Source organism: Hippoglossus hippoglossus, chromosome 15, assembly GCF_009819705.1.
Source record: "Hippoglossus hippoglossus isolate fHipHip1 chromosome 15, fHipHip1.pri, whole genome shotgun sequence".
Classification (NCBI taxonomy): Eukaryota; Metazoa; Chordata; class Actinopteri; order Pleuronectiformes; family Pleuronectidae; genus Hippoglossus; species Hippoglossus hippoglossus.
In genome coordinates, this window is record NC_047165.1 from 12,855,213 (window position 1) to 12,879,934 (window position 24,722).

General features: G+C 41.9%; 6 protein-coding genes across 9 annotated transcripts; 1 reads left to right on the top strand and 5 right to left on the bottom strand.

Annotated features, from left to right (window-relative positions):
* Positions 1-773: 773 nt before the first annotated feature.
* On the bottom strand, positions 774-5,181 carry ap3m1 (adaptor related protein complex 3 subunit mu 1). The gene is made up of 9 exons (XM_034609630.1): positions 4,913-5,181; positions 4,297-4,574; positions 3,455-3,626; positions 3,217-3,354; positions 3,027-3,112; positions 2,806-2,939; positions 2,393-2,600; positions 2,065-2,209; positions 774-1,871 (listed from the first exon to the last, which is right to left on the bottom strand). The coding sequence occupies exons 2-9, from the start codon at positions 4,567-4,569 to the stop codon at positions 1,771-1,773; spliced, it is 1,257 nt and encodes a 418-aa protein (XP_034465521.1). The 5' UTR covers positions 4,570-4,574; positions 4,913-5,181; the 3' UTR covers positions 774-1,770.
* Positions 5,182-5,805: 624 nt separating this feature from the next.
* Positions 5,806-14,844, top strand: adka (adenosine kinase a). 2 transcript variants are annotated; one of them, XM_034609632.1, is made up of 11 exons: positions 5,806-5,972; positions 8,380-8,454; positions 10,244-10,297; positions 11,609-11,687; positions 11,817-11,989; positions 12,077-12,185; positions 12,372-12,542; positions 12,659-12,694; positions 12,800-12,914; positions 13,511-13,597; positions 13,701-14,844. In XM_034609632.1, exons 1-11 carry the CDS (start codon positions 5,866-5,868, stop codon positions 13,823-13,825), a joined length of 1,131 nt encoding a protein of 376 aa, XP_034465523.1. In that variant the 5' UTR covers positions 5,806-5,865; the 3' UTR covers positions 13,826-14,844. The 2 variants fall into 2 exon arrangements, with proteins under 2 accessions (XP_034465523.1, XP_034465524.1); XM_034609633.1 differs by lacking the exon at positions 5,806-5,972 and adding an exon at positions 6,741-6,897.
* Positions 14,845-15,672: 828 nt separating this feature from the next.
* LOC117775998 (dual specificity phosphatase DUPD1-like) lies at positions 15,673-17,888 on the bottom strand. Of its 2 annotated transcripts, XM_034609647.1 has the most exons (4): positions 17,693-17,888; positions 16,662-16,849; positions 16,093-16,316; positions 15,673-15,981 (listed from the first exon to the last, which is right to left on the bottom strand). In XM_034609647.1, exons 2-4 carry the CDS (start codon positions 16,838-16,840, stop codon positions 15,755-15,757), a joined length of 630 nt encoding a protein of 209 aa, XP_034465538.1. In that variant the 5' UTR covers positions 16,841-16,849; positions 17,693-17,888; the 3' UTR covers positions 15,673-15,754. The 2 variants fall into 2 exon arrangements, with proteins under 2 accessions (XP_034465538.1, XP_034465537.1); XM_034609646.1 differs by lacking the exon at positions 17,693-17,888 and having other exon boundaries at positions 16,662-16,951.
* Positions 17,889-19,295: 1,407 nt separating this feature from the next.
* Positions 19,296-20,358, bottom strand: LOC117775615 (dual specificity protein phosphatase 13-like). The gene is made up of 3 exons (XM_034608943.1): positions 20,234-20,358; positions 19,833-20,074; positions 19,296-19,516 (listed from the first exon to the last, which is right to left on the bottom strand). Exons 1-3 carry the CDS (start codon positions 20,356-20,358, stop codon positions 19,296-19,298), a joined length of 588 nt encoding a protein of 195 aa, XP_034464834.1.
* A 966-nt stretch (positions 20,359-21,324) lies between these two features.
* zgc:153981 (dual specificity protein phosphatase family protein) lies at positions 21,325-23,184 on the bottom strand. The gene is made up of 3 exons (XM_034609650.1): positions 23,021-23,184; positions 22,708-22,925; positions 21,325-22,627 (listed from the first exon to the last, which is right to left on the bottom strand). The coding sequence occupies exons 1-3, from the start codon at positions 23,143-23,145 to the stop codon at positions 22,416-22,418; spliced, it is 555 nt and encodes a 184-aa protein (XP_034465541.1). The 5' UTR covers positions 23,146-23,184; the 3' UTR covers positions 21,325-22,415.
* Positions 23,185-23,276: 92 nt separating this feature from the next.
* On the bottom strand, positions 23,277-24,711 carry LOC117775999 (dual specificity protein phosphatase 13-like). 2 transcript variants are annotated; one of them, XM_034609649.1, is made up of 4 exons: positions 24,406-24,711; positions 24,110-24,324; positions 23,804-24,018; positions 23,277-23,410 (listed from the first exon to the last, which is right to left on the bottom strand). In XM_034609649.1, the coding sequence occupies exons 1-3, from the start codon at positions 24,624-24,626 to the stop codon at positions 23,810-23,812; spliced, it is 645 nt and encodes a 214-aa protein (XP_034465540.1). In that variant the 5' UTR covers positions 24,627-24,711; the 3' UTR covers positions 23,277-23,410; positions 23,804-23,809. The 2 variants fall into 2 exon arrangements, with proteins under 2 accessions (XP_034465540.1, XP_034465539.1); XM_034609648.1 differs by lacking the exon at positions 23,277-23,410 and having other exon boundaries at positions 23,587-24,018; positions 24,406-24,710.
* Between the last annotated feature and the right edge of the window lie 11 nt (positions 24,712-24,722).

Consider the following 24,722-nt stretch of genomic DNA (forward strand, 5'->3'; position numbering starts at 1 on the left):
GCCAACACATCTGCTGTGCCTTGGAAGAATAAAAGATTATAATTATGCTTCAGGAGTCGGCCTCTTGATTCCCTGTTGTCAGCACATAAACACATGACTCCATGTCCTGAGAGAAAATGACTAGTTTAAATAGTTGAATCAAAGTCTTCATTGTTTTTTACAAGGTCTACTTGAGTCATTTCAGCATACTAATGCTAAAGCAGGTGTACTGTTAAGCATGTTCATTAAATATAATTTAGCATGTCTGCATGCTAATATGTGCTATTTGGCACTAGAGGCAAAGTGCAGCCGAGGCTAATGAGGTAATTTTTCAAATATTTAGTCACAAACAGAAATATTGGTTGGTGCCGGCCCCCTTTTTTTCCCTTAGCGATTTTTTGAAACTTTGAATTATTATTTGTATATTTATATTTTGCATGTATATTTGTCTGTATTATGTTTTTGAAGTAAATAAAAAAATTGATTGGAAAGAAAGTGACACAAATTTACCTGATAATGGAGTTTAAGATGAAAACATGAGGGGAACATGACCGTGTGAACCATATTTCTTTACTATCACATAGTTACTGAGAAAATACACAAAAAAACATGTCGACATGAGTGGAGCTATGAAGAAAGGTTAGAGGGTCCCTGGTGTGTAGGATTCCTCCTCTGGGGACCATGAATATATGTACACAATTTCTAAATAAAGCATTTTCTAGTTGTTGAGATATTTGAGCATAAGTGTTATTCCTAGAGCCATGATGCTGACTGGCATAAAAACAACACAAACATGACGTTATAAAGCTTTAATAAGACATTTTATACAGTACACTAAAATACAGATTGAACTTCATACAAGAGCTTAAAGTAGTATTTTCCAAATGGATAATTGATTGTGCAAATGCTGTGCTGAGTTTAGACGTTGTATTCAAGATTATGTGAGGATCTTTGTAGATTTCTAGTCTTTTATACAAATGTTTCCAGGCCCTGAAGGCTGTTATACTCCATAGGTCAAACTACGTACCTTAGTTACATTTAGGATATACTTCCCTTAGGCCTCGGGAATATGTAGTTGTGTGCTGTGATGTTGTGCTTTACAAAGCATTTTAAGATCTTCTTATTTAAGGCCACTTTAAAGAGGGAATGTGTGCAAAACAAACCATGCACTACAGACAGTGCCTTGAGACACACTGCAGCTTCATTAGATTTCTCAAAAATAAACACATAAATACATATATGTGTGTGTGTAGGTATAAAAGTGGCTACCTTGTTCTGTGTGAAATGGTTTTAAAGGCATGGCTATTTACTCTCAGGCAACATGCAGGTAAGATTGTACAGGTGTGTTGAAGTAGTGAGGAGCGAGCCAGTGAGCCGCGAGTGTCCCTTTTCAAACCAAAATATTCCTCCTTAGGAAACACTCAGAAGGTGATAGAGAAAGGAAAAGAAAAAAACATTCTATTCAGAAAAGAGTCTAAAAAAGAAAGTGGAATGGTTCACATGGTGAAGCAGAATTAAACTGGATAGGAACCATTAGCACTTCAAATTCAAAAGGTCACATTGATTATTAAGGCATCTCTTTACAGGCCACAAATAGCATCCATTCATATATATATTTATATGTAATGCCAGACATATAATAAATAACTGTTAGAATGCAAAATGATGCATTAATAACAATGAGCTGGAGGATATGTAAGACATACTGGATGACTCAGCGGTGTAGTGACATTGCCTCTTATTTGGCATATTGGACTGTGTTGACCTTTGGCCTCATCGGACAGTCGTCACTCAGGTCCGAACTTGGAATTTCCCGGCTTTAGTCAAATATTTGACCCCTTTAAACGGCTTGTACTTCTCTCCATACATGTCGAGACGACTCACCTTGACACCTGCACAGACCAAAAAGTGAGAAACAGCTCAAAATGCAAATCAAGAATCAAGAAAGAAAGTGTGAAACGAAGAGGGACGGACTAGTTAACTGAAGCTGCGTGCAGACATGCACTGGAGTCCAGATATTTTCCAGAAATTTTCCGCAGTTCATGTCTGAAAACGGCTTTGTTTAGTTGACTTATTCAAGATTACCTGATATTGCCAGCTGCTGTATCTTCAGGTTAATGTCAAGTGCAGGGTTCTCCTCAGGTCTGGGGGCTCCCGACTGCATAGTCAGACTGCCACGCAGGTTAGGAAGCTTCTGGGGGTTCAGTTTCCCAATGTCCCAAACCAACAACTAAAAAAATGTAAGGACAATAAAACAAAAAGGCATTTCCATCCTCAGTTTTAGTTATGCAAGACCAACGGAAATAATGTAGTAAGCTGTATGATAGATACTGATTGGAGGAAAGTGTCCCCATTCAAATCTTATTTTAAACAAACTACTGTGTCTCTGCTGAGGTCAACCTTTGTTAGTTACCTTGGAAGTGAGGTCATAGGTGTAGTTTCCTTGTGAGGCTGTGAGGTTGACACTGAGCACGGATTTTGGCATGTGCACAGTGACCATCAAGCCCTCCACCGTCTTCCCCATGGTCTGCTTGGGTCCGATCGTGATGTCAAGGCGGCCGCAAGATCCCGTCTCAAAGAAACTGATGTTCTGTTTCACGTATACCGGGAGGGCCACGAGACTGAGGAACGAAACAGAGAGAATTGTGTATAATGATTAATAACACTTGAGCCTGATATCCAATCACATGCATAAACTGGCAGACTTCTGTAACATATTTAATTAAATCTCAACTTTTCCTGCTCATGACGACAAAGACGCCAAGAACTGGCTGTGGACAATGTTTTTAAATTATGAATGAGACACAAAGCTATGGCTGTGCTTACTTTTGAGAGCTGACATGATAGGTCATGAGTGTGAAGTTCCCATCTGGCGGGATGAAAGAGAGGACACGCTCCGCCTCCCAACGCTTAAACCGCACACACGGGTGGAAACTCATGTCGTCGAGAAGACGAGGATTCTGTCACCAAAAAAAGCAACAACAACGATGCCAGTGAGCGAGTTTTTACACGCCAAGAAACACTGAGCCACAAGGACATGAACCCACCATGAAGGACAGAGTCAGGTCAGGCATCCCAGTGAGTTTCACGCAGGCTTCAATCACACCCTGGATCTCTGCAAATACTGTCGTGCCTGAATGAGAAAGGAAAGGATATGTAGATGGATCAATTATATCCAACGGTTCTGCCATGAATACAGTCTACATCTATGGTGATCAAACAAGTGGTTGTTTGTACCTGATTTGTCCAGAATGGCGTCTATTTCCTCTATCACGTCAAAATACGCCTCATTGTTGGTGTATTTAACACCAGCCCGCCTCCACGGGATGTTGGACAACTGTCCTGTTGGCAACGTATCTCCAACATTACTGCCTCCTGGAAAAGACACACAAAAAGGCAACAGTGCACATTGATTTCATTTCAGATCAAATTTAGAGATCAGTTCACAGCGGGCGGTTCAGTGACTTGTGTTTACCTGTGAGCGTATTGACGACTGATCGCAGGATGGTGGGAGGCCTGATCATCTCTTTGAGGACGTTGGACTCTGTTGCCAATGGGAAGCCGTTGTCCAGCATCTCCTCCAACAGCTCGTACACCGTCACCACATTGTCCTTGATGACACTTTCTGAGCATTCTCCAAAATAGTCCTGTGTATGTATGTATTGTATGTATTAATCAAACATTGATTGATCCGATTACTTTTTTCATAATCATTTAGTGTATAACACAAGAAAATACTGCAAAACTCTCATCACGACTTCCTTTAGCCCAAGATTGTGTCATCTAATTGCTTGTTTTGTCCGACCAACTCTCCAATAGCGTAATGTTTTTTCAATTTCCTGTTACATAAGAGTTTCCTAAACTTTTCAGTTTGTTACATAATTAAATTAAGCAGTGTCTACTTGTGAGAGGCCTACAAGCAAAGACTGCATATTTACTCTTTTGAATATAATTATAATTTTCATCATTTTTTCACTAGAAAAAAAGCTGATTCATCAGATCTTTGCTGTTTTGTTCTTGAATTCCTAACGATACATCGAATGAATTACTTAAGATTCCTCTTATGACGTAGGAGGTTATGTTTTTGTCTTCGTTAGATAATAAATGAACATTACCAACATTTAGACCTACATACACATGTTTAAGAGACCTAAAATTCAGGATACTGAATTTTAGACTCCTGTTATGGGGGTGAGAGGCTGATAGTTTTGGGAACCCTTGATCTAAACCACATCTTTACTCAACCAGCTTATACAAGACGCTCAGTTCAAACAGAAGCATTAAGACTTCGAAATCCTGGCATCTGTCTGGACGCACCTGGAACGTGTCTGCCACCCTGTGCAGGAACTCGATGACAAACAGCGGGGGGATCTCGGTCTGGATGACGGACAGGAAGAAGAGCTTGTCTCTGTAGATGGTGATGAGGTAGTGGTGGGGGGTCTGCAGGACTGGGGGCACATTCTCCGGCTGCACCGCCTTCTCCTTGGCCTCGAAGAAGTAGTCGCACACGGTCCTGCTGATGACGCTCTTCCAGTGTTTCTCCAGGAAGATGTCTCCCGACTGGTTCACCAGGAACAGACTGTGGATCATCTCAGCTGCAACAACGAAGCGTCTGTTAGCGCGTTAGCTTCGCCTCGAAACATCACGTCAGCACTTATATTTTGAACATCAGCGCTCATCAGTCACGAGTCTGCCCACAAATCACAACAACACACCGCTAGTGTCATTAACGTCAACATTTAGCTCCAGTCAATCTGGAAAACTAACTTCTACCGCAGGTAACCGGTTAGTTAGCAACATGATTGCAACAAATTTAGGAGCTTTTTCACCGCCTGTATTTTGCTGCTAAAGCTAACACCGAGCCATATGGAATCCCAGAACCAGGACATTAATGTTTATAAAGTTTAATATGTTGTAAAAAAAAAACTTTTACCTGCTGGCTTCAGCTGACTCTGCCGAGACTATATCACTCTGTGTCAATATGGCAGAAGTGTGTGAGCTGCTGAGGAGGCGCCTGCAGATCCCACGACACGTAAACGCAACTCAGACACGAGTAAATGTCGATAAACGAAAAATAAAAAGGTCCGAATGACATTATTGAAATACTGAGGTGCGTTTTGAAGGATTAAAATTTGAAGAAACTCGAGTTGTAAACCAGATGAAACTTTCAGAGAAAAGTTCAGGACATTTTAGTCAGGCGGAATTTGCGGCCAGCTATTTAGGATTTTGCTCCCCCGAGTACAGACTTTCAGGTGTTTGTGCCACTCCCCCTCTGAGAATAATAATAAATGTAACATGCATTAACTTTAATCGTCATGTTCGGTGTCAATAAGTAAGAATACAAATAACTGATAATTCACTTAGAGTTTTATTATTAAATAATCCTCATGATAACATGATTGCAATGATTTAGCGACAGAAAGCAACGGTCATAATCATTAATATACACATATTACAACATATTATATAACATAAACAAAGTACAAAATATGAATAGGCCAATATAATAAAAATAAAATATGCTTATTCTTCAGAAATGAATTAACAGTTTTATTGTTGTTTTAACTTAACACTTTGTAACTTTTTTTAAAAAGTGCTATATTATACTATATTATATTGTCTTTTTTAGTCCTATTAATGTAAGACTTTTTTTTTTAATTTATTGCCCGGTGTTTTTTGTTTAGTATATTTTATGTCTAATGAAAAGCAAAACACTCTTATGTAAAAGTAACGCACCTCAATCAATGTAGGATTTCTGATTGGTGGAAGGATACTTCACCCTTCGAGCCTGCACTCCGGGCACCAACCCCCCTCACCAGTGTGGCACGCTGTCCTCTCACCGGTGAAACGTGCTCTTCTCCTCTGTTTGCTCTACTCTCGCTCATCATGGCCTCCGGTGAACCCAAAGCAAAGAGACCCAGACTCCCGGAGAAGGATGAGAAGAAGGAGAAGAAGAAGGAGTCTCCGAGCAAAGAGACTTCTGTCAAACTGAGGTGATAAAAAACAACAACAAAGTAAACGTGTCTGGCGAAGCGAGGGAGGGCGCGAGTCTCCTCTGAGAATGCGAACATTAGCTCCAGTCTGTTTAGTTATCAGTGTTTGAAATGAACGAGTGAGGTTGAAATGTCGGGTTTGTTTAGAACATAAAAAGTGTTAAACCGACCAGAGAGGAGGCTGTGGTGTGGAGTCTTAGCGGTTAGCTTCATGCTAACAGTTAGCAGGTTGTAAAACATTGGGGTCAGGCGCGCTTTAGAAACCGCCGTTGCTGTGGCAACGAGCTTCCGGCTCAGGTATGTGCGGGTGCCAATGTCCGATCCACGTTCAGGGCCACCAACCGCTTCCCCCCTCTCACGTTTTAAAGCTGCAGGCAGAGTCTTTATTTATCTGATGCTCTCCCTCCATTCAAAACCACAGCTGCAGCCACCAGCTCCCAAAACAATGCGGTCACGTGGTGGGGAATCTGTGGCGCTTTCATGCTGTTTACATGTGATCCAAGCATGTTGCAAGACCCTGCGACGTCTCCCATTCACCCCCCACAGCTGGAACCACTCTTTATATATCATCACGGTATCTCTGCTCATCAGCACGCCCGTCACGCCGTCGCGCAGCTTCCAGGCATTGACTGGATTGAGGATCGAGGGCTCAGAGGACGCTGCAACACGAGCCTATCACCAAACAGAGACTGGCAGCCCCGTCCTTCCTCCTCCTCATCCCACCAATCGGTTCTCCTAGGAGGAGGATCCGCTTGAGGGGGAAAAAAAATCGATTTTACCGCTCGCTCATAGAGCTGAAGATGTGAAGTTTTTTGTTTTTTTTGAAAGCTTAGCTCTTTCTGAACCGTTTTTAGGTTGCTCAACAGGTCTGTCAGTTTCTAGCTGGTGCACACACAGAGAAGGACACCATGATGTCTGCTGCAAGGTAAGACCACGTTGACATACAGGGAGCTGACTTGAACACAGGCAGTGGTGATTTGACATAGAAAACCAGTTTATTATCAGGCTGCACGTTGCCACATGTTTTCTGTCAGAGGTTGATGCATTGGCCACATTGGTTGATGCATTTTCTATCTTTCGATGACACAAACTCATCAGTGTAACTTGAGTCCCTGCCTGCTGGACAACGATGTCTCCTTTATCTTTGCATTTTCACAATCCTCCTCCCATGGTGCGTCTTCCCGCTGCCTCAGATTTTGTCCTTGCAGTCGTAGACAGAGAGGACACATCGGAAAAACGTCCTCGCATATGTTGGTGTGTGGAGTTGACATCTGTCCGGGGCTGCCATAAGAGACTTGCTGCGTCTGGGGTTTTCCCTATATACAGTCTATGGGTTTTCCCCACTAACACAGACATGACTGGGTTGGCATGTGGAACCAGCATGGAGAAAGTGAAGACACCACAAAGACACAGATATGATGCAGCTATTGCCACAATGGCCTGGTGCTTTCGCAGCATCCCTCTCAGATCGTTAAGCATTTTCTTAAAGAAAAACAAACACGAGTCCCTGTGGGATTTTAATGCGGGGACACAAAGTGCCATTTAGTCGCTGTCTCATCTTGTTGAGCCCCAGGGGAGGGAATGTTGCTGTGCTGCTTCTTTTAAATGGTGTTTTCTTGGTGTCACAAGACTGGTTTGTGAACATTTTCAAGCCTTGTGGGGACACACACACACACACACACACACACACACACACACACACACACACACACACACACACACACACACACACACACACACACACACACACACAGAGAGAGAGAGAGAGCCTGCTGCTGTCCTGATGTTTGCTCACTGTGGATGTCATAACACAGTTACATGCATGACCAGCTGGGTGTATCACCACCGACCACGTTAATGTTCTCTTGTAATATCTGACCATGTGTCATTTCTGAACTAGGTCTCTAAGAAATGACTTATTTCTGCTGTTCTCTGTGTGAATGGGAAGTGATAAATCATGTGATTGAAATGAAGTCACATGGGAACAAAGCTGCATGTTTTGCAGATTAATTGTAAACATATGGAAAAGAAACCGACACATTCAGCAGAGAGGACAAACATGAGCTGTCTTCCCACAATAAGCTGAAACAAGGATTTTAAGTCAGTCAAGTCCACTCTACTATCATTCATCCACATACACAGTATACGGCTGAACTAAATGGTGTTTCTCGCAGACCAATGTGCAAAAAAGAAACAGTGAAGCACAAAAACACAACATATAAAATATAAAAAACAACATATCAGTCACTGTATAGTCAATTCTGCCACATTTACAGGACAGACGGGATTGAAATGCAATACCTCTCTGATCCCTGGTGTAAACATATGTAGACAGAACATATAAGTACGCAACATATTAAGTCCTCAATTTTGTTTTCTTCTAACACTCATTCTCCCTATGTTTCAGTACTAATTCGCTCTTTGGTATGGGAAACCCTTTGCTGGACATCTGTGCTTCCGTGGACAAAAACTTCTTGGACAAGTAAGTTAAAGAACTGAAGCAGTGGAATAAAACTGTCACCTGAATAAAGGGCTTTTGTTGTTGTAGTCCCTAAACCACGATCCAGTAGTTGCAAAGATGATTCCTCAAAGCTTAATGTAAATGAAAAATGTTAATTCACACATTGCACCATATATTTTAATCCTAGTTGGTACAATACATAACAAATATTGGGATTATTTATGTTTCAATGTTCTTTTTATGCTGCTGTTATGTCTCCACAAAGCACAGTCACAATCTGATAATATGAAATAAAGACATCTGGTGTCAGTGGAGTGGCCATTGCGAGAGGCTGACCATAAGAGAAAGAGCCTCTATGATGTAATTCGATCAATGGAGATACAAGATAATGGTGATGCAAGAGAGCAGAGCACCGGAGACAGCAGAGATGTCAAATAGTCAGTGTCAGCAGAGCTTTATGTCCAGCAGAGACACAGCTTTAGTGTAGGAGACAGTGTCTCTTTACATTAGCAGTGATATGCATTAGACTGAGGAAAACATTAAGTGCCTTTCCCTGTTTTGTCACCACGTTTACATTACTAACTAGAAGGGCACTTTGTAGTCTACGCACCCATCAAGGTCGAACAATCCTAAATTTGTTTAAATTGTTTTTTTCAACATGAATCATACATTTTTTTAATCCCATTCCTTCACCAAGGGTGGTGTAAATCAGTTCAGTATTGTTTTCATAATCCTGGTGGCATTGATAATATCAGTGTGTTCCCATCATGTCAGCCACACCTTAAAGTCTGTCAATGGAACCTACAAAACTCACTGTGTGACTTAATAATTCACATTTTATTAGAAGTGTAAGGTTGTGGAGGTTCTGTTAAGGCAGCTGCAGTTACCAAGATATCCCATTTACTTGCTTGCGTATTTATTTAATTATAAATGTAAGAAAATATTAAATAAACCTGAGTGATCCCATGCCAGGGAAATTAACTAGTTACAGCAGCAGATAGTCAGAATGAGGTAGACAAGAGAACATGTGAAAGTAAAGACGGATAAATAAAATACATAAGTAAATAGAAATACAGAGAATATCTATATAATATACACCTTTCACTACAGAGGAAAATGTTATTTGTAGAGAAATGTACTTAAGTAAATTGCAGAGGCACAAGATGATTGCACAAGGTTGTATACTGTTTTTTGCATATTTATTGTGATAATTAATCTGATTAGAGTAATGATCTTAAATAAATCACCATCACCACCCTACATAAAGGGAGGCAGTTAATTATACAACATATTTCTTACAAGCACGTAGACCCCAGGTGCTTTACAGAGACACACAGTCAGATCAGTAGTTTTCTTGTGTGTCCAAGCTGTTTGACTTGACAAGGGCAAAGGGCTCCTCTGGGTTCCAGCTCAGAGTCCACACTCAAAACCCCTGGATTAGAGATAAACCTGCAAAGCACGGCTCTATCTCAGTCTCACACATAGAACAAAGCTGGACTAAAGCTGCACATTAATCCCCAGCCTACCCTTCCCTTCAAAGAAACTGCTCATTGTTTAGACCAACATATTGATGTGGAGTTGGGGAGTAACAGCCTTTTTTTATGGAGCCTCTCAAAGCTTTTCTTGTGTTTTTATGGCTGAAAAAATGTCATGAATCACATTTTCCACGCATCTGGCAGCACTGCCATTGTGTCTGTGATGCCTATCTACAGAAACTTAGTACAGACTCTCACTGTGTGTGTTTGAATGAGCAGAGTTTTATTTGTTTTACATGGTTCTGATTCCTTTTAACTCCCTTAATTATTTGCAGGTACGCGCTGAAACCCAATGACCAGATCCTGGCAGAGGACAAACATAAAGCGCTGTACGTATCTTGCACACGGCAACATTTCCTGTAGAACATAGAGTTCTAAAACATCTAATAATGTGGTTTGGAGTCTGGCACAGGGAGAAAAGTCATCTCTCTTTATCCTTATTGAGTTTGCTCCTCTCCGTTCTGGGGCGGGCCAGTCAAAACAGGCACACACCAGAAATCACCACAACCGACCTCCGTTTTTTTTTTTAGACGGCCAATGGCAGCGCGGCAGATCCAGTAGTGAGTGCTGGTCTCAGCCAATAGCAAAGCAGGAAACTCTCACCTCCCAGTCTATCTGAGACAAGAGTGAGAAAGCAAACATTGAACAGCGGATGATAAGAAAATCATGTGTGACTTTGTGAGAGAAGATTATACCCATGTATTCTGACTCCCCTGGGTTTAAAAAAAAAAAAGGCAGGAATTCGAAAAATGTATTATAATATATAATGCATAAAAATTGCCCCCATTTGATTTTTCTCCCCCTCTTCCAGATGTGGTCTCCTTTTGTCCAACATCTGGCTCAGTCTCAGGACCGCTAACAGCAGTCAGCGCTGTCTCTCTCACACAAACCACACAGATGCATGTATGTGTGTGAGTGGACATGGCGCCTATATTTAGACCTCATAACATGGCGAGTTCAGGAGCCCCAAGTGTGTTACGTAACAGGCGTAAAATGGTTCAAATAGTTTAATCAGTGATCAGTCATGCGGATATTGTAAGAGAAGCCACTGTCCAACTTCAGATGAGGTTACTGGCCGTCAAGCCACATCCATCAGCATGTACATCACAAGGGTGGACACAATAAAGCCACCCAGCTGCAGACTGTGCCTAGTATTTTCTACACATTTAATTCTTGACAAGAAAGTGAATAAGCAAGTTTCCTAAAATGTTGTAACTGTTCCTTTAAGAAGCTGCATAAGCCTTCAGCGCCAAACAGACGCAGTTTGGTCGGTGCTCAAAACCGTACCCAGCCAGAATCGTTACTTAGTGTGTTTGGTCAGGTTTGAAACTTTGTACTTAGCTGTCATTCAGCCAGCATCTCAAAAAGACAGTAAACAATTAGTAAACAAAATCTACATGACATCAACGTTACATCTACACTACTTAAGGAGGAGGTCTTATGACAGGAGTTTTCCAACTAAAACAGGGTCAGCCCAGTTTCCAAACTTCTCGGTTTTAGTGCCTCTAAAACTCAGGAGTAGTGTGCACACCAGGTGTGTCCTTAGCTTAGTTGGTGCTTTTTCAAATAAAAACGTTGGATGGATGTCAGGACTAAATCCTCTTTTGAAAATTTGGCAAAATGTTTGTCTCTGTGTGCAGGTTTGAGGAGCTGGTGAAGAACTCTGAAGTTGAGTACCACGCTGGAGGAGCCACGCAGAACTCTATAAAGATCGCTCAGGTCAGTCATGAACACAAAAATACACTTAGCCTCCTGTTCTGTCACCACATATATGCTCTATAAAATTATACTGGAAACACTGTGTGGGTAGTGAGTGGAATTGATACTGATCAAAGCTGTTTCCTGTAGTGGATGATCCAAGAACCTCATAATGTGGGCACGTTCTTTGGCTGCATCGGCAAAGACAAATTTGGAAAGACCCTGAAGCAGAAGGCTAAAGATGCTCACATCGACGCCCATTACTATGAGCAAGACGAAGAGCCCACAGGGACGTGCGCTGCTTGCATCACAGGAGATAATAGGTTTGTAAATAATCTAATTTGTATTTGTCTACACCTTATAATCTCATCGGCCGATAACTCCTCACCTCTGTTGTTTCCTTCTCTCAGGTCTCTGGTAGCTAACCTAGCTGCTGCTAACTGTTATAAGAAGGAAAAGCATCTAGACCTGGAGGAAAACTGGAAGCTGGTTGAAAAGGCTAAAGTCTTCTATATTGCTGTAAGTATGGTGTGTTGAAGGTCATCTCATGTCCTATCACTTCACCTTTGTACCCACGTGTAGCCTTCAGAGGAGCCACAGGGGCATTCCACAGTATATTGCTGCAGGTTCTGTTCAGGATTCATTAGAGTCCATCAAGTTATAAAAGCACATCAGTCTTGACCTAGTGTTGTTCCTTCCTTCCAGGGTTTCTTCCTCACCGTCTCTCTGGAGTCCATCCTGAAAGTGGCAAAGCACGCGTCTAAAAATAACAAGCTGTTCTGCCTGAACCTCTCTGCGCCCTTCATCTGCGAGTTCTTCAAGGACAACCTCATGCAGGTCATGCCCTACGTTGATGTGTTGTTCGGTAACGAGATGGTGAGACAGACTTTCACTGTGCATTGTGCAGTTGCGCTTTGAATTGATGACACGTGCACTTTGTTACTCATCTTTTGTTTGTAAAATCTAAATCTTTCCTTTGTTTGGTTTCTCAGGAAGCAGCAGCTTTTGCTAAAGAGCAAGAGTTCGAGGTGAGTGGACTGACGGTCTCGTTTAGCATTTGTTTCGTTGTCGTATTTCTTTTAAGTATTTTGCACATCACCCAATCATTCTGTTGATGTGTATTCTGTCTGTAGACCAAGGACATTGAGGAAATTGCCAAGAAAGCTCAGGCTTTACCCAAAGACAACAAAAAGAGGCAGAGGATTGTAGTGTTGACTCAGGGGAAGGACGACACTGTCATGGCCTCAAGTAAGATTTCCACTTTTCCTTTCTTCTTACTTTCATTTCTCTCATGTCTTGTCTACAATACTGTAGATATTTCCCCCTCAATTAAAAAAACAACAAAAAACCTCCACACAACCTTTCTTTAATAAACTAACACTCAAACAAGTATGCTGGACCAGCAGGGTGCGATAAAGTCTACATCAACAATCCGCTAAATACTTGAGAAGACTGCTGTGTGGTCCAAGTAATATTGGGGCGAGGCAAACGCCTGTGATGTGGTGCAGTAATGCAAAATTTACTGCAGACTTAATTAGACCTAGCAGGGCAAACCAAATATAGATAAACTGGTGTATAGCCACAACCTTTGTTGTTGTTTCTGACACAAACTCATTACACAAAGCAACAGTGGACAAAGTAATCTGTGATGTCATCATACACATCACAAACCTACACTTTGGAAAGCGTTTGTAAAAATCTAAATTTCTGTGACATAATACGCTGTTTGTGGACGAGAGGCCCAATTGCTAAGTTGTTTAGCAAAATATCAGCATCAGTGTGGACAGGGCATCAGTCTCTTGTCCTCTTATACTGTAGATGTATAATTGTTCTTGTCTATTCAGGTGACAAAGTCAAGACCTTCCCTGTCCTGAAGATCGACCCTAAGGACATTGTTGACACAAATGGTGCAGGTGATGCATTTGTAGGAGGTAGGTTTTTCCTGTGTGTTCATTTGATGCATTTCTAAGCTGCCCTTTTGCCGTGTATGTGTTTTTTGTGGATTTCTGTTAAAGTCTTTCCTTTGTCACACAGGTTTCCTTTCTGAGCTGGTGCAGGATAAACCACTGGATCAGTGCGTGAAGGCCGCACACTACGCCAGCAACGTCATCATCAGACGAGCGGGCTGCACCTTCCCAGAAAAACCTGACTTCAACTGACCCATCAAGACAACATTTCCTTCAGCCTGAAACCTTGCACTTACCTCAACGTACACAAGTCTGACCCATAAGCTCTGTTTTTTTAATGCAATTACAACCCTCAATTCTCGTAGAACCTTTTTTTTTTTTTCAATCAGCAACCCGTCCATAATATCAGTCCGCACATCATTTCTTACAGATTGTTGTTTCGGTGCCTCCTGACATGTGTCTGCCACTTTGGAATGCTAGATGATCATGATCCACTACAGGGATTTAAATGACCATAGAGGAGTCATGATAACAACACGGGATGTGAAAATTTTGGACCTAAATGCAAAATTGTGTTTTCAAAGACGGTTTTGTTGTTTTCGGATCGTTTCCAAATGTATTTTGGCTCCGACCCTGCCAGCGTCTGGCTGCCATGTCTCCCACTGACTGCCATCGCACTCTGCTGCGACTTCTCGTGTTGACATCTCACAAGTGTGTTTTTTTCCCCTTCTTCTTGGAGACGGAATCCAGGCGCAAGAAGATAATTCCACCATGGGAGGACACACTACACAAACAGAGGAATAAAGAATAACCGTCATGGGAGTTTTCGGATACTGCTTTGAAATTGTGCAGAAGTGATCTGTTTTAGATTTTGTAAGATTAATTATTCCTTTAATGTTTGTTTTAATTATAACAGGCCAGTTATGAAACCAAAAGTTTTTCTTTTGAGAGCACACTTTTTTAAATGTGTCAAAGCCTAATGCCCACTGCTGCGTCCATGTTAACACTGTTAAATGTCACCTGTACCGTGTCCGTGATTTCAGAAGTTACCGTCAACAGCGTTGTGGACGTATTTGTGTTTTTCGGGTTTCTAATGATGAGTGCCTTTTTTTTTCTATTCCAATCTATGTAAACGTTACGAAGCTTGAAGTTTTGATAAGTTGAGGCCTACAGTTTAACCAGTAATGAGCAACTGGCAGCTTGTGGGGCTGAAGCATGGACAATGTTCTCAGAGGAATACAGTGGGTATTAAAATAAAAAATCCCATTTCATCAGTGGCCTGTGTTGTTTCTGGATGTATGTAAATCGTTTGCGATGTCGCAAAACATATAACCTAATTCAAGTCTGCTTTGCTAAGTTAGATTTGTGGAAATATAAATTTCATATCATCAGATCTTAATGTTTTGGTTGGACAACCCATGTACGAATAAGATGCAAAGGAGTTTGAGGGTGAATCGTGAACATGATACTGGGCCAAACATTTTAAACCAACTGTATTAACCGGCGTGTTGTCTGATATGCAGAACTTTAAATACTTGAGTATAACTGAATATAGACATACTCATAATCTGAAAGAAGTATGTGTTGTTTTCTTAATATCACAAACATCAGAACTGATGTAATGTAGATTTTCCCTCTGTTTAATTGGTTCAAAAGTCTGTGATCACTTTATCATTGACTTTAGGAGTTCACTTTATGTTCAAATGCACCTGAACAACCTTATCAGACCTCGTTATATCTGGTGTAAAAATACGTCATCTATCGCTGTGCCCAACCTTAATATCTGAAATCAATCCGTTCCCTGAAATACATTTTCGAGGTAAGACATTGGAGGATGAGGCTGAGCCAGGGAAGTCAGAGTGAGTGTGAACCCCAGTTTGGTCGATATCACACTACATATCATATTAGAATCAGAATCACAGATCGGCTGCTGAACACAGGAAGATCTGAAGCATCTGTGTGGTAATGTGATAATTTCATTCTGATCTGTGCCAGGCCCTTTATGCACTGATCTGGATCTTCTTGTATCAGTAGCAGTAGCTGATGATGAGAAAACAACACTGGGTCCTTGAGAAAAAATGTTTCATTTGAACTTGACATAGTCATGAAAAAACAGAGTTTATTGATACAATGGTTGATGAACATTTAAATACCTGAGATTGATTATTATCTATATATCATCTACATTTGGTCTTGCATCTGTCTTTTTACTCTGAGTTTCTCCTCTTGTAGTGTGATGTCCAGGGCTCTGAGCTGCTTTAGGAAGCCGTGATTGGGCAGGATACAACGCTGCTGTCGCACGTGCTCAATAGCGTCCACCACAGTCAGGCTTTGTTTCATCATCAGGTACGCCAAGACCAGAGTGGCCGACCTGCTCCGACCCATCACACAGTGCACCAGCACCTTGTCTGGAACAAAAGTAAAAGAGCAAAGGTTGATTACAAACAAAGAAGAGTAAAGGCTTCTTCTCAAAACGTTATCTCAAAACGTTATCTCAAAGCGTTTCCTACAGAACTCACTCTCTGGGTGAGCGAGGGCCTCGTGTATGAACTGGGCCGCAGAGCAGAAGTACTGGGACATGTTGAAGGTTGGTTTGTCGTCGGCCTCCACACCGAAGTACTGGATGTTCACGTCAGTGTAGTAATCAGCACCAGTCAGCACATTATTAAACTTCCCCTCTGCAGCATTCAGCACATGTGTGATACCCAGATCCCTCAGGCCGGGCCGTTCCAGAGCCGTTTTCCTGTGTTCATATAACACACAGACTCATTGTTAAAGGTTCAGTGTGTAGAATTTAGCTACATCTAATGGTGAAGTTGCATGTTGCAGCTGAATATCCCTCCCCTCACCCTCCCATTCCAAACATGAAGGAGAACCTGTGGTAGCCTTCAGTTGACATAAGAACTAAAATGGTGTTTAGTTTGTCCAGTCTGGGCTACTGTAATAAACATGGCAGCCTCCACAGAGAGAACCAACTTCAGATGTAATTTTTAAGAGCCCTTTCACCTAAATCTTACACAATGATCCTTTAATTCTGAAACTCCTAATCTACACCTATATGAATGTATCTGTGTCTGAGTTTACTCACTCATCCCCGATGTAGACGCTGGTCCACACCTGGTTCACATGTGCATACTGAGCCATGCTGCCGGCCCAGAACAGCTGCTCCAGGTCTAATGTTCCTGGTGTGAAGTAATCACTGTCCGGGTCCACCTGCACCGCGGTGTACGGGTTTTTACTCCTGGACTTCACCACACAGGACGACATGTCGCACTCCTGCCGCACAGAAAACACACACATCCCTGAAATCCACACACCTGCACATCTGTAGATGCAGCATTAACACAATATACAGTGTTAGAGCTGCAGTCATTTTCCAGGTCTAGCTTTTTAGCTTTTTTTCTCTTAAGATATTTTATAAAACAATCTAACAGTCCAGTATTTGTGGCACTTTGGGGTTTTATGGATGCAAAACTTCACAGATAAGTTAAGATAAGATTAAGATTATTACTCTATGTAATAGATAATAATAATAATAATAATAATAATAATAATAATAATAATAATAATAATAATAATAATAATAATAATAATAATGATAATAATAAAAAAATGTCACGGTGCCTTTCTAGACAACCAAGGACACCTTACAATACATCATAAATAAATTAAGTAAATAAATTAAGTAAAACCAAGCAATAAATTCAGAAACACCTGTCAAAACAACATATGTGAGACAAGACTAGTTAAAAATGTAATGAATTTATTGAGAAACTTATCAACAAATCCCACAATTTGCCTATTTACTTGTTATTCATTTATCGGTTCTAATTAATTTCTTTCTTTCTTTCACTTTCATATGGATAAATCTGTATTAAATTTGATTTGACTGTATCGGCTAATAAGTCCACAGTCCAAGTTCCATTCTACATCTCTGTTGTATCAGACACTTAAATTCTTCTTCTTGATCCAAACTCTTCACACACATCGTTCTCAGGTCGAGTTGTTTGAGATGAAACATTGTTGAGATGTGTCAGGATAATTTACACAGATATTGTCTGTATAAATAAAACTATGAGGCCTAAAAAATACAAATACTATAAGGAAAAAATGACTCACCTCTTTCTTGTATGTGTTAGAAGTTGTTGTTGACTGTTTATCTGTTCTTCAGTATGATCACAAACCAGCTCCTCCGCTTGTCTTCAGTGGACATGTGTGTGTTTGTGTGTGTGCATGTGACTGTGTATCAACCCGAGACCTGTGTCTGCAGCGTGAGCACGAAGACTGAAACACAGATCTTGAATAGAAACTGCTGCTCTCTCGGGCTCTGTGTTTAAGATGATATTTTTAGGCAGCTGGGCGACAACACCCGACCTCATCAACGTGACGCACACACACACAGATGCTTTCTCACGACCTTCCTAAAGTGACCTGATCCCTTTAATGTGACAGTGATTACTTTCCTTCAGCCCATATTGGTATAGGAAGACACAGATTAGTGAGGCACGATGCCAGAAAACAAGAAAAAGTGTAGTGAGTAGCATGTGGCATCATTGTCATCACAGGAATGTCACTAATGTGTGGACAGGTGTGGGGATCAGTTATTTCCAGAGTCACAAAACTTAAAGCATTCAGTTGTTGTATTTCACATTTTATTTCTGGGGAGGAGATAAGCTACCAGACAGAGGGACGACATTTCTATTTGTCAATTGAGTTTTGTTATTACATTTTTTTTATGGGTTCCAATTCAGACACACAGAGACGATGGCCTCAGCCAATGACAGGCCCTGGCAGATCATCAGATAGGACAGAACCAGTGCTCCGGAGCGGCTCACACCCATGGCACAGTGGACAAACACCCACCCTGGAAGACATGTTGATTGTTGTATTAGAATTTTCTACCAAACATACGACAAATTAAATAAGAATATTTGTGAAATTTGTATTGAAAACAATTATTATTAACCTAAAGTAATTATTACGAGAGTAGATGAAGGAGCAGAGAGGATAAAAAATAGATCATGTGTTTAGAATGACGAAAAGAGTGACGGAAGTGATGAAGTAACTTATTTGGAGTCCTATTAATAAATAACAGTGTCAACATTGATATTTCCTATTCCCTCTTATTTTTCTGATCATAAATCATAGTTTGTGTCCTTTTAGTTTCCTCAGAAAGTGCATCATATTGGCTCCTATTGTCATGTTTGCAGACTGACCATTTTTCTTGAGAGCGCTGTCTATGAACTGTGCAGCCGGCCTGAAGAAAGGTCGTAGGTCAAACTCTGGATGGTCTGCAGCTTCGACACCATGGTACTCCACCCCGAGGTCAATGTAAAACTGCTGACCTGTGTGGATCCTGTGTCGACCTGCTGCAGCGTTCAGTACATGAGTTACACCCAGAGATGATAGCGCGGTTTTATCTCGCGCCACAGACCTACACGCAGACACACAAACAAGCTGATTCACTGAAATATCTTCAATATAATTATCCTCTAAGTTTCTCGATGTGATTTTCTTACTCACCCGTCTCCGATGTAGAGGTTCGGCCAGACTTGATTGACAGGTGTCACCGGCTTCCTGTCCGTCCAGAGGATTTGCCTCAGCTCTGTCAGTGATGGTGTTTCCTCCTCCTGGGTTAAATGACCTCTGCAGCAATAAAGATGTGTGTGTGTATGTGTGTGCATGCTGATGTCTATGATTTTGTGTGTGTCTCTGGGTGTGTTTACAGTGTTTGGGCCTGTCGTTGTCTCCTCCTCTCCCTCTCCAGGCTCATGTCGAGGCTGCGGAGCTGCTGCAGGAAGCCTGGGTTGGGGCAGATGTCTCTGTGCGGCCTGACGGCAGCAACGGCCTCCTGCAGGCTCAGGCCCTCAATGATCATGAGGAAGGCCAGGACCAAGGTCGCAGAGCGGCTCACACCCATCAGACAGTGGACAAACACACGTCCTGGGACAGCACATTAACTGTGATTATTAATTGCTGGGGTCATAGTTAAAGGTGGTGTTGTACTGGATTATATTATATTACTATGTGTTTCTAATTTGTCCTCAGAAACATGTTTTAATAACTTACAACACCCTCACTAACTATGACTTCAGCTAGAACATATAAGTGAATTAACACCTTTAGGAGAGTCTCTGCGTTATATATATATGCACAGTTTCGTTATATTGCATTAGACTGTACAGGTGCACTTTACTTAACAGACACTGAGGGTAAATCCAGTCACACACACGGAGATAACTAAGTGTGACTGACTTGCCTCCCATGGCCAGCGCAGCTCGGATGTATCGTGCTGTTGGGTAGAAGAAAGGACTGAGGATAAACTCTGTAGCATCATCGGCCTCCACCCCATAATAATCCACCGTCATGTCTCTGTAGAAGCGCGGGCCGGTGTTGACGTGGAAACAGGGCCCGGGGCCCGGGATGGGGGGTCCGTGAGCAGCATTTACAATGTGAGTAATGCCCAGACTGTGGAGCGTGGCCTTGTCACGAGCCGCCGCCCTAAAGCACAATCACATTGACTCAGGATATTTATATAGATGCACTGCGTCTGTGTATGTGTGTGTGTGTGTGTGTGTGTGTGTGTGTGTGTGTGTGTGTGTGTGTGTGTGTGTGTGTGTGTGTGTGTGTGTGTGTGTGTGTGTGTGTGTGTGAACATACTCGTTGCCTATGTAAAGGTTTGGCCAGACTTGATTGGCATGTCCAGTAGGTTTTCTGTCTGACAGCAGAAACGCCTGCAGCTCGGAGACAGAAGGAGGTGCATATGGTGGATCCCTTAGAGACATACTGGCACACACATACACACACACACACACAGACCTGTTTTTTAAGCTGTCAGTATATGAAATTTTGTCTGTAAACATTTGTAAAATTATGCAAATATTATAGCCATATCATAAAGCATACAATCAATAATTAAAAAAAATGTAAAGGCAGAGGTGACATCCTGATCTCACCTCACTTCAAGGCAGTGACAACTCGTCTTCTTCTACCACGCTTGCTCTTATTCCTTCTCACACACATGCAACCATAGCCTGTTTCCTTTTATAACTGTGTAATCATATACACTCATCAGTGACAAACACATCCCACAGACTGTCTTCAGGCACTTTCTAACACATCTAATCCGTTTTGACCACATGCCTCAAGTGTCTGTCTTCTGTACAACAATGTGGCATCACCCCGTCAACCTGAGCTCACTTGCTGAGTTTCCATAATGACGACAGACCGTTATTTAATACTCCACTGTGTGTGTCTCTGTTAGTCACCATGCAGGAGCCGTATAATGACTGCTGCTCTGCTCCTTTAATAAATATGATCAAAGCCTTGACATTAAGCACAGCTATGTTGAAACAAAATACTGAATTATTTACCTTAATAAAAAATGCAAGGGCTTTTAAATCAAATTAGAATAACTTTTGCAGAAAGAAGAAAATGCAAAAGGCACATTTGTGCTTGAGATACGTGATAGGTACAGTGATCTATTTACTTTACTTTATTTAATTCTTTAGTTATGAGTTTGAATTCATTTTGTGCATATCAAGGCCCAACACTCCCCTTATGAAATCGCATTAAAAGTCACTAGATCCAGATTTTTTATTTTGATCTGCACACACTTACAAATATCAGTTTCCTAAACATTGCCAGATTTTTTTTCATCAAGATCCATGAATTATTGTGTAAGAAATCAAGGAGAATTGTAGCATTTTACAATAATTGTATTATTTGTTATTTGATTTTGTGAAGAATTTAAAATCAAACAGGTTACAACAACAGGCCAAACAAAGTAATTACACCTGTGATTGCAAATCAATGCAAACTGCATGAACACTTGTGAACACCACAGCTTCCTCAGTTTTGTCTTTACAACATTGATCCATGTGGTAATGGAAATGCCTGAGGCAACTATAAAGGGAAGAATATAAGAGCCTCAGTAAGATACTGAACATAAGCTGCAGGAGTTAGGACGTACAGAAGAGCCATGCAACCAATAAGAGGCGGCTTTCCTTGTAAAATGACGCCATGCACGCTTAAAAAACAACTGACAACTTTGCACAAGGATTGTCTGTGGAAATGTATGTTTCAGTGAATGATGAGAGACGAACATTGAGTCCAAACTCAAATCCTTTTAGAAAGACCATGTTATTCACCTTGTCAAAAATGGTCTCTCTTTTGAAAACTTGTAACCGTACAATATCAATCTACTGCTTATTTTTGTCAGGTTTATAAGGCGACAGCTGATTACATGAAAACAGGGGAAAGAGTTTTCCATCAGCAAACTTGTTCTTGTTCATCCAAAATGATTTGACTGAAATGAAAAACAAATAGTTTTAAGAAATCAAGGAGGAATAACAAGGGGCGTTATCAAGGAAACCTTTGTTGAAAAAGTGTAACGTGCAAAGAATAAAACAGATGTAAGGAAGTTCTTTGTTAGTCATTTTATCACCATAGAAACCAAATGAAATATCGGAAAATGTCTTTAATGGACATTGACAACAATCGTAAAGATGTATTTACAAAGCTTGTGGACATTTTGGTGTCTTTGTGGACTGACAACACTGAGAGGAAACATTTGAACACAGTTTGAAAATGAAAAACAAATCTGTACCTCAGTATTTACAATATGTAAAAACACATCATCATCATTGCTGCTGTAGCCAGAAGTAAAAGTTGAAGAAAACAGCAGGGAAAATAAAAATATGGAATTTCAATATCACCACACACCACTGTCTACAGTATTCTCACTGTGGTAACAAATCATTGTTTACAAACACTGCCAGCACCAATTGACATGGAGTGGAATGGAGCCCTGAGGCGACTCATACTATGAGAAAGACAGACGTCAGAGAAGAGGACACAACCTTCGTTTGAACGTCAGCTGATCGTCCAGCTTGAGGAGCAGGGACAGGAAGTTGCGATTGGGGTAAATGGCTCTTTTTTGGACGACTTGCCTCAGAGCATCTCTCAGAGGGAGACGCTGCCGCAACATCAAGTACACCAGGACCAAAGAGGCCGATCGACTCACTCCCATGATGCAGTGCACCAGTACTTTCCCTGTAGAGCAGGATGCAGAATGAGAGACAGGACAAATGTGTTTGATGGGACATTGTGGGTGTCACATTCTTGTACTTTACCATCTTTGCTCTTCAGGGCTTTATGAATGAAGTCAGCTGCAGGTCTGAAGTGCTGACTGAGGTCAAACTGCTCTGAATCCTCAGCCGCGATCCCAAAGTAAACACAGGTGTTCCCGTAAAAACTCTGGTCGCCGATGCTGCCCTGCTTGTAGTGTGCGGTGTTCAGGACATGAGTAATGCCCAGCTTATGTAACGTCTTTCTGTTCTGTGCCACCGCCCTGGAAAACAAAGAGACCAACACAGATCAATGCCTCTCAATGCAGCAATCTCTCTATGAGCAATGTCGCCCCTCCTTCAAACATTAGACACTCACACATTTCCTATGTACAGGTTGGGCCACACTTCATCTACTGCAGTGAGCTCCAGAGTGCAGGAATCCAAAGTGAGCTCCAGCTCTTTAATGGGCACCAGGTCCTGTGGCTGGTTGCTCCTTGACATTCTCCCTGCTCCTCTGACAGACTCCAGCACTGCTCTCTCTGTTCTCGGTCCCAGCTCCGACACCAGAGTCCGCAGCTCGGTGAGAGACGCGAGCAGGTGGTTGTTCGAATGCCGCTCGCTTCCCAAATTAGCTCCCTGTGTTTCAGAGTGTTCTCTCCGCCTGGATGTGGAGTGTTTTAATGGAGCTGCTGCATTGACCGGTCTGCTCACAGATGCCAGATGACCAGACTGAGGTCACATCAGAGGAGGACGAGTGAGGGGAGAGCTGCACATACAGTGAATAGAGTGCTGTTTTCTCCAAAACCCATCTGCAAAGTTGATTAATTGATTTTTATTTGTGAATTAGCAGACAAAAAGAAAACAAATCTATAGGATAACGTGAAAACTTATTTCCAAGACATGCCCATTCTAAAGAGTACTAATTCCCCCCCCCCAGGGTCCAGGTTCCTGTGGTTGAAACTCAAGGAGTTGCTGCAAAGGTTCCCGCCTCCAGGGGAAAGTTCCTGGGGTTGAAACGCAACCATAGGGGAAGACCCAGAGAGATTAGATACCTGAAACCTCCCATTAGTCTGTTAGAACTGAAAAGGCCTCTTGGATGAGATGTGAAACGTCTTCAAGAGCCACAAACCACAAGTCAAGTTTCTTATACATTTCTTGCCTTGTTTTATTTTGGCTCATTCATATCTGTGTGCTGCAGTTTTCGGTCCAGGGCTATGAGCTGTCGCAGAAAGCCCCTGTTTGGGAAGATCCAGCGTTTCTCTTGCACGCAGCGTACGGAGGACAGAAGGCTGAGGTGGTGATGAATCATCAGGAAGGCAAGGACCAATGCAGCCGAGCGACTCACACCCACAGCACAGTGCACCAACACCTTTCCTGGAAATCATTAAACACTCAAAGAAAGAGATGCTTAAAGGACAAATAACCCAACTTATATCATTACATTACACATAGTATCTGCTGCTACCTCCTGATGTCAAAGCCTGGTGAAGAAACTCAGCCGCAGGGTAAAAATAGGGTGAAAGGTCAAACGTCGGCAGGTCGTTGGCTGGGACTCCATAGTATTTCACTGTGGTTCCATAGAAATCATCACTGCCCTTACAGCACAGTTTACCATGAGAGGCGTTCAGCACGTGAGTGACGCCCAGCTGCCACAGCCCAAACTTGTCATGAGACATGACCCTGTCACAAATACATTTCATGCATCAATAACAATCCACACACACACATAAGGTGAATTTAAATCAGCCACAGGATGCTCACATGTCTCCCAGATACAGGCGCGGCCACACCTCATCTCCATGGCGACAGGAGCGTGGAGCGGAGTGTAAAACCTCCTCCAGCTCCTGGAGAGACGGGGTCTTCTCTCTCTTCTCTGCTGTCACACATGTGCACTTCTCCTCCTCCTCCTCTCCAAGGTCCAACTTCTCAGTATCATATTCTCTGTCTGAGACAGCACCTGTGATCAACTCTCTGTCGGACATTTTCAAGTCTTAAGGTCATAAACTGCTCTGTCCTGTCTCTAAAAGCTAAATGACACCGATCTCTGCTTCAGTAGCACCTCATTCCTCCTGTAAAGG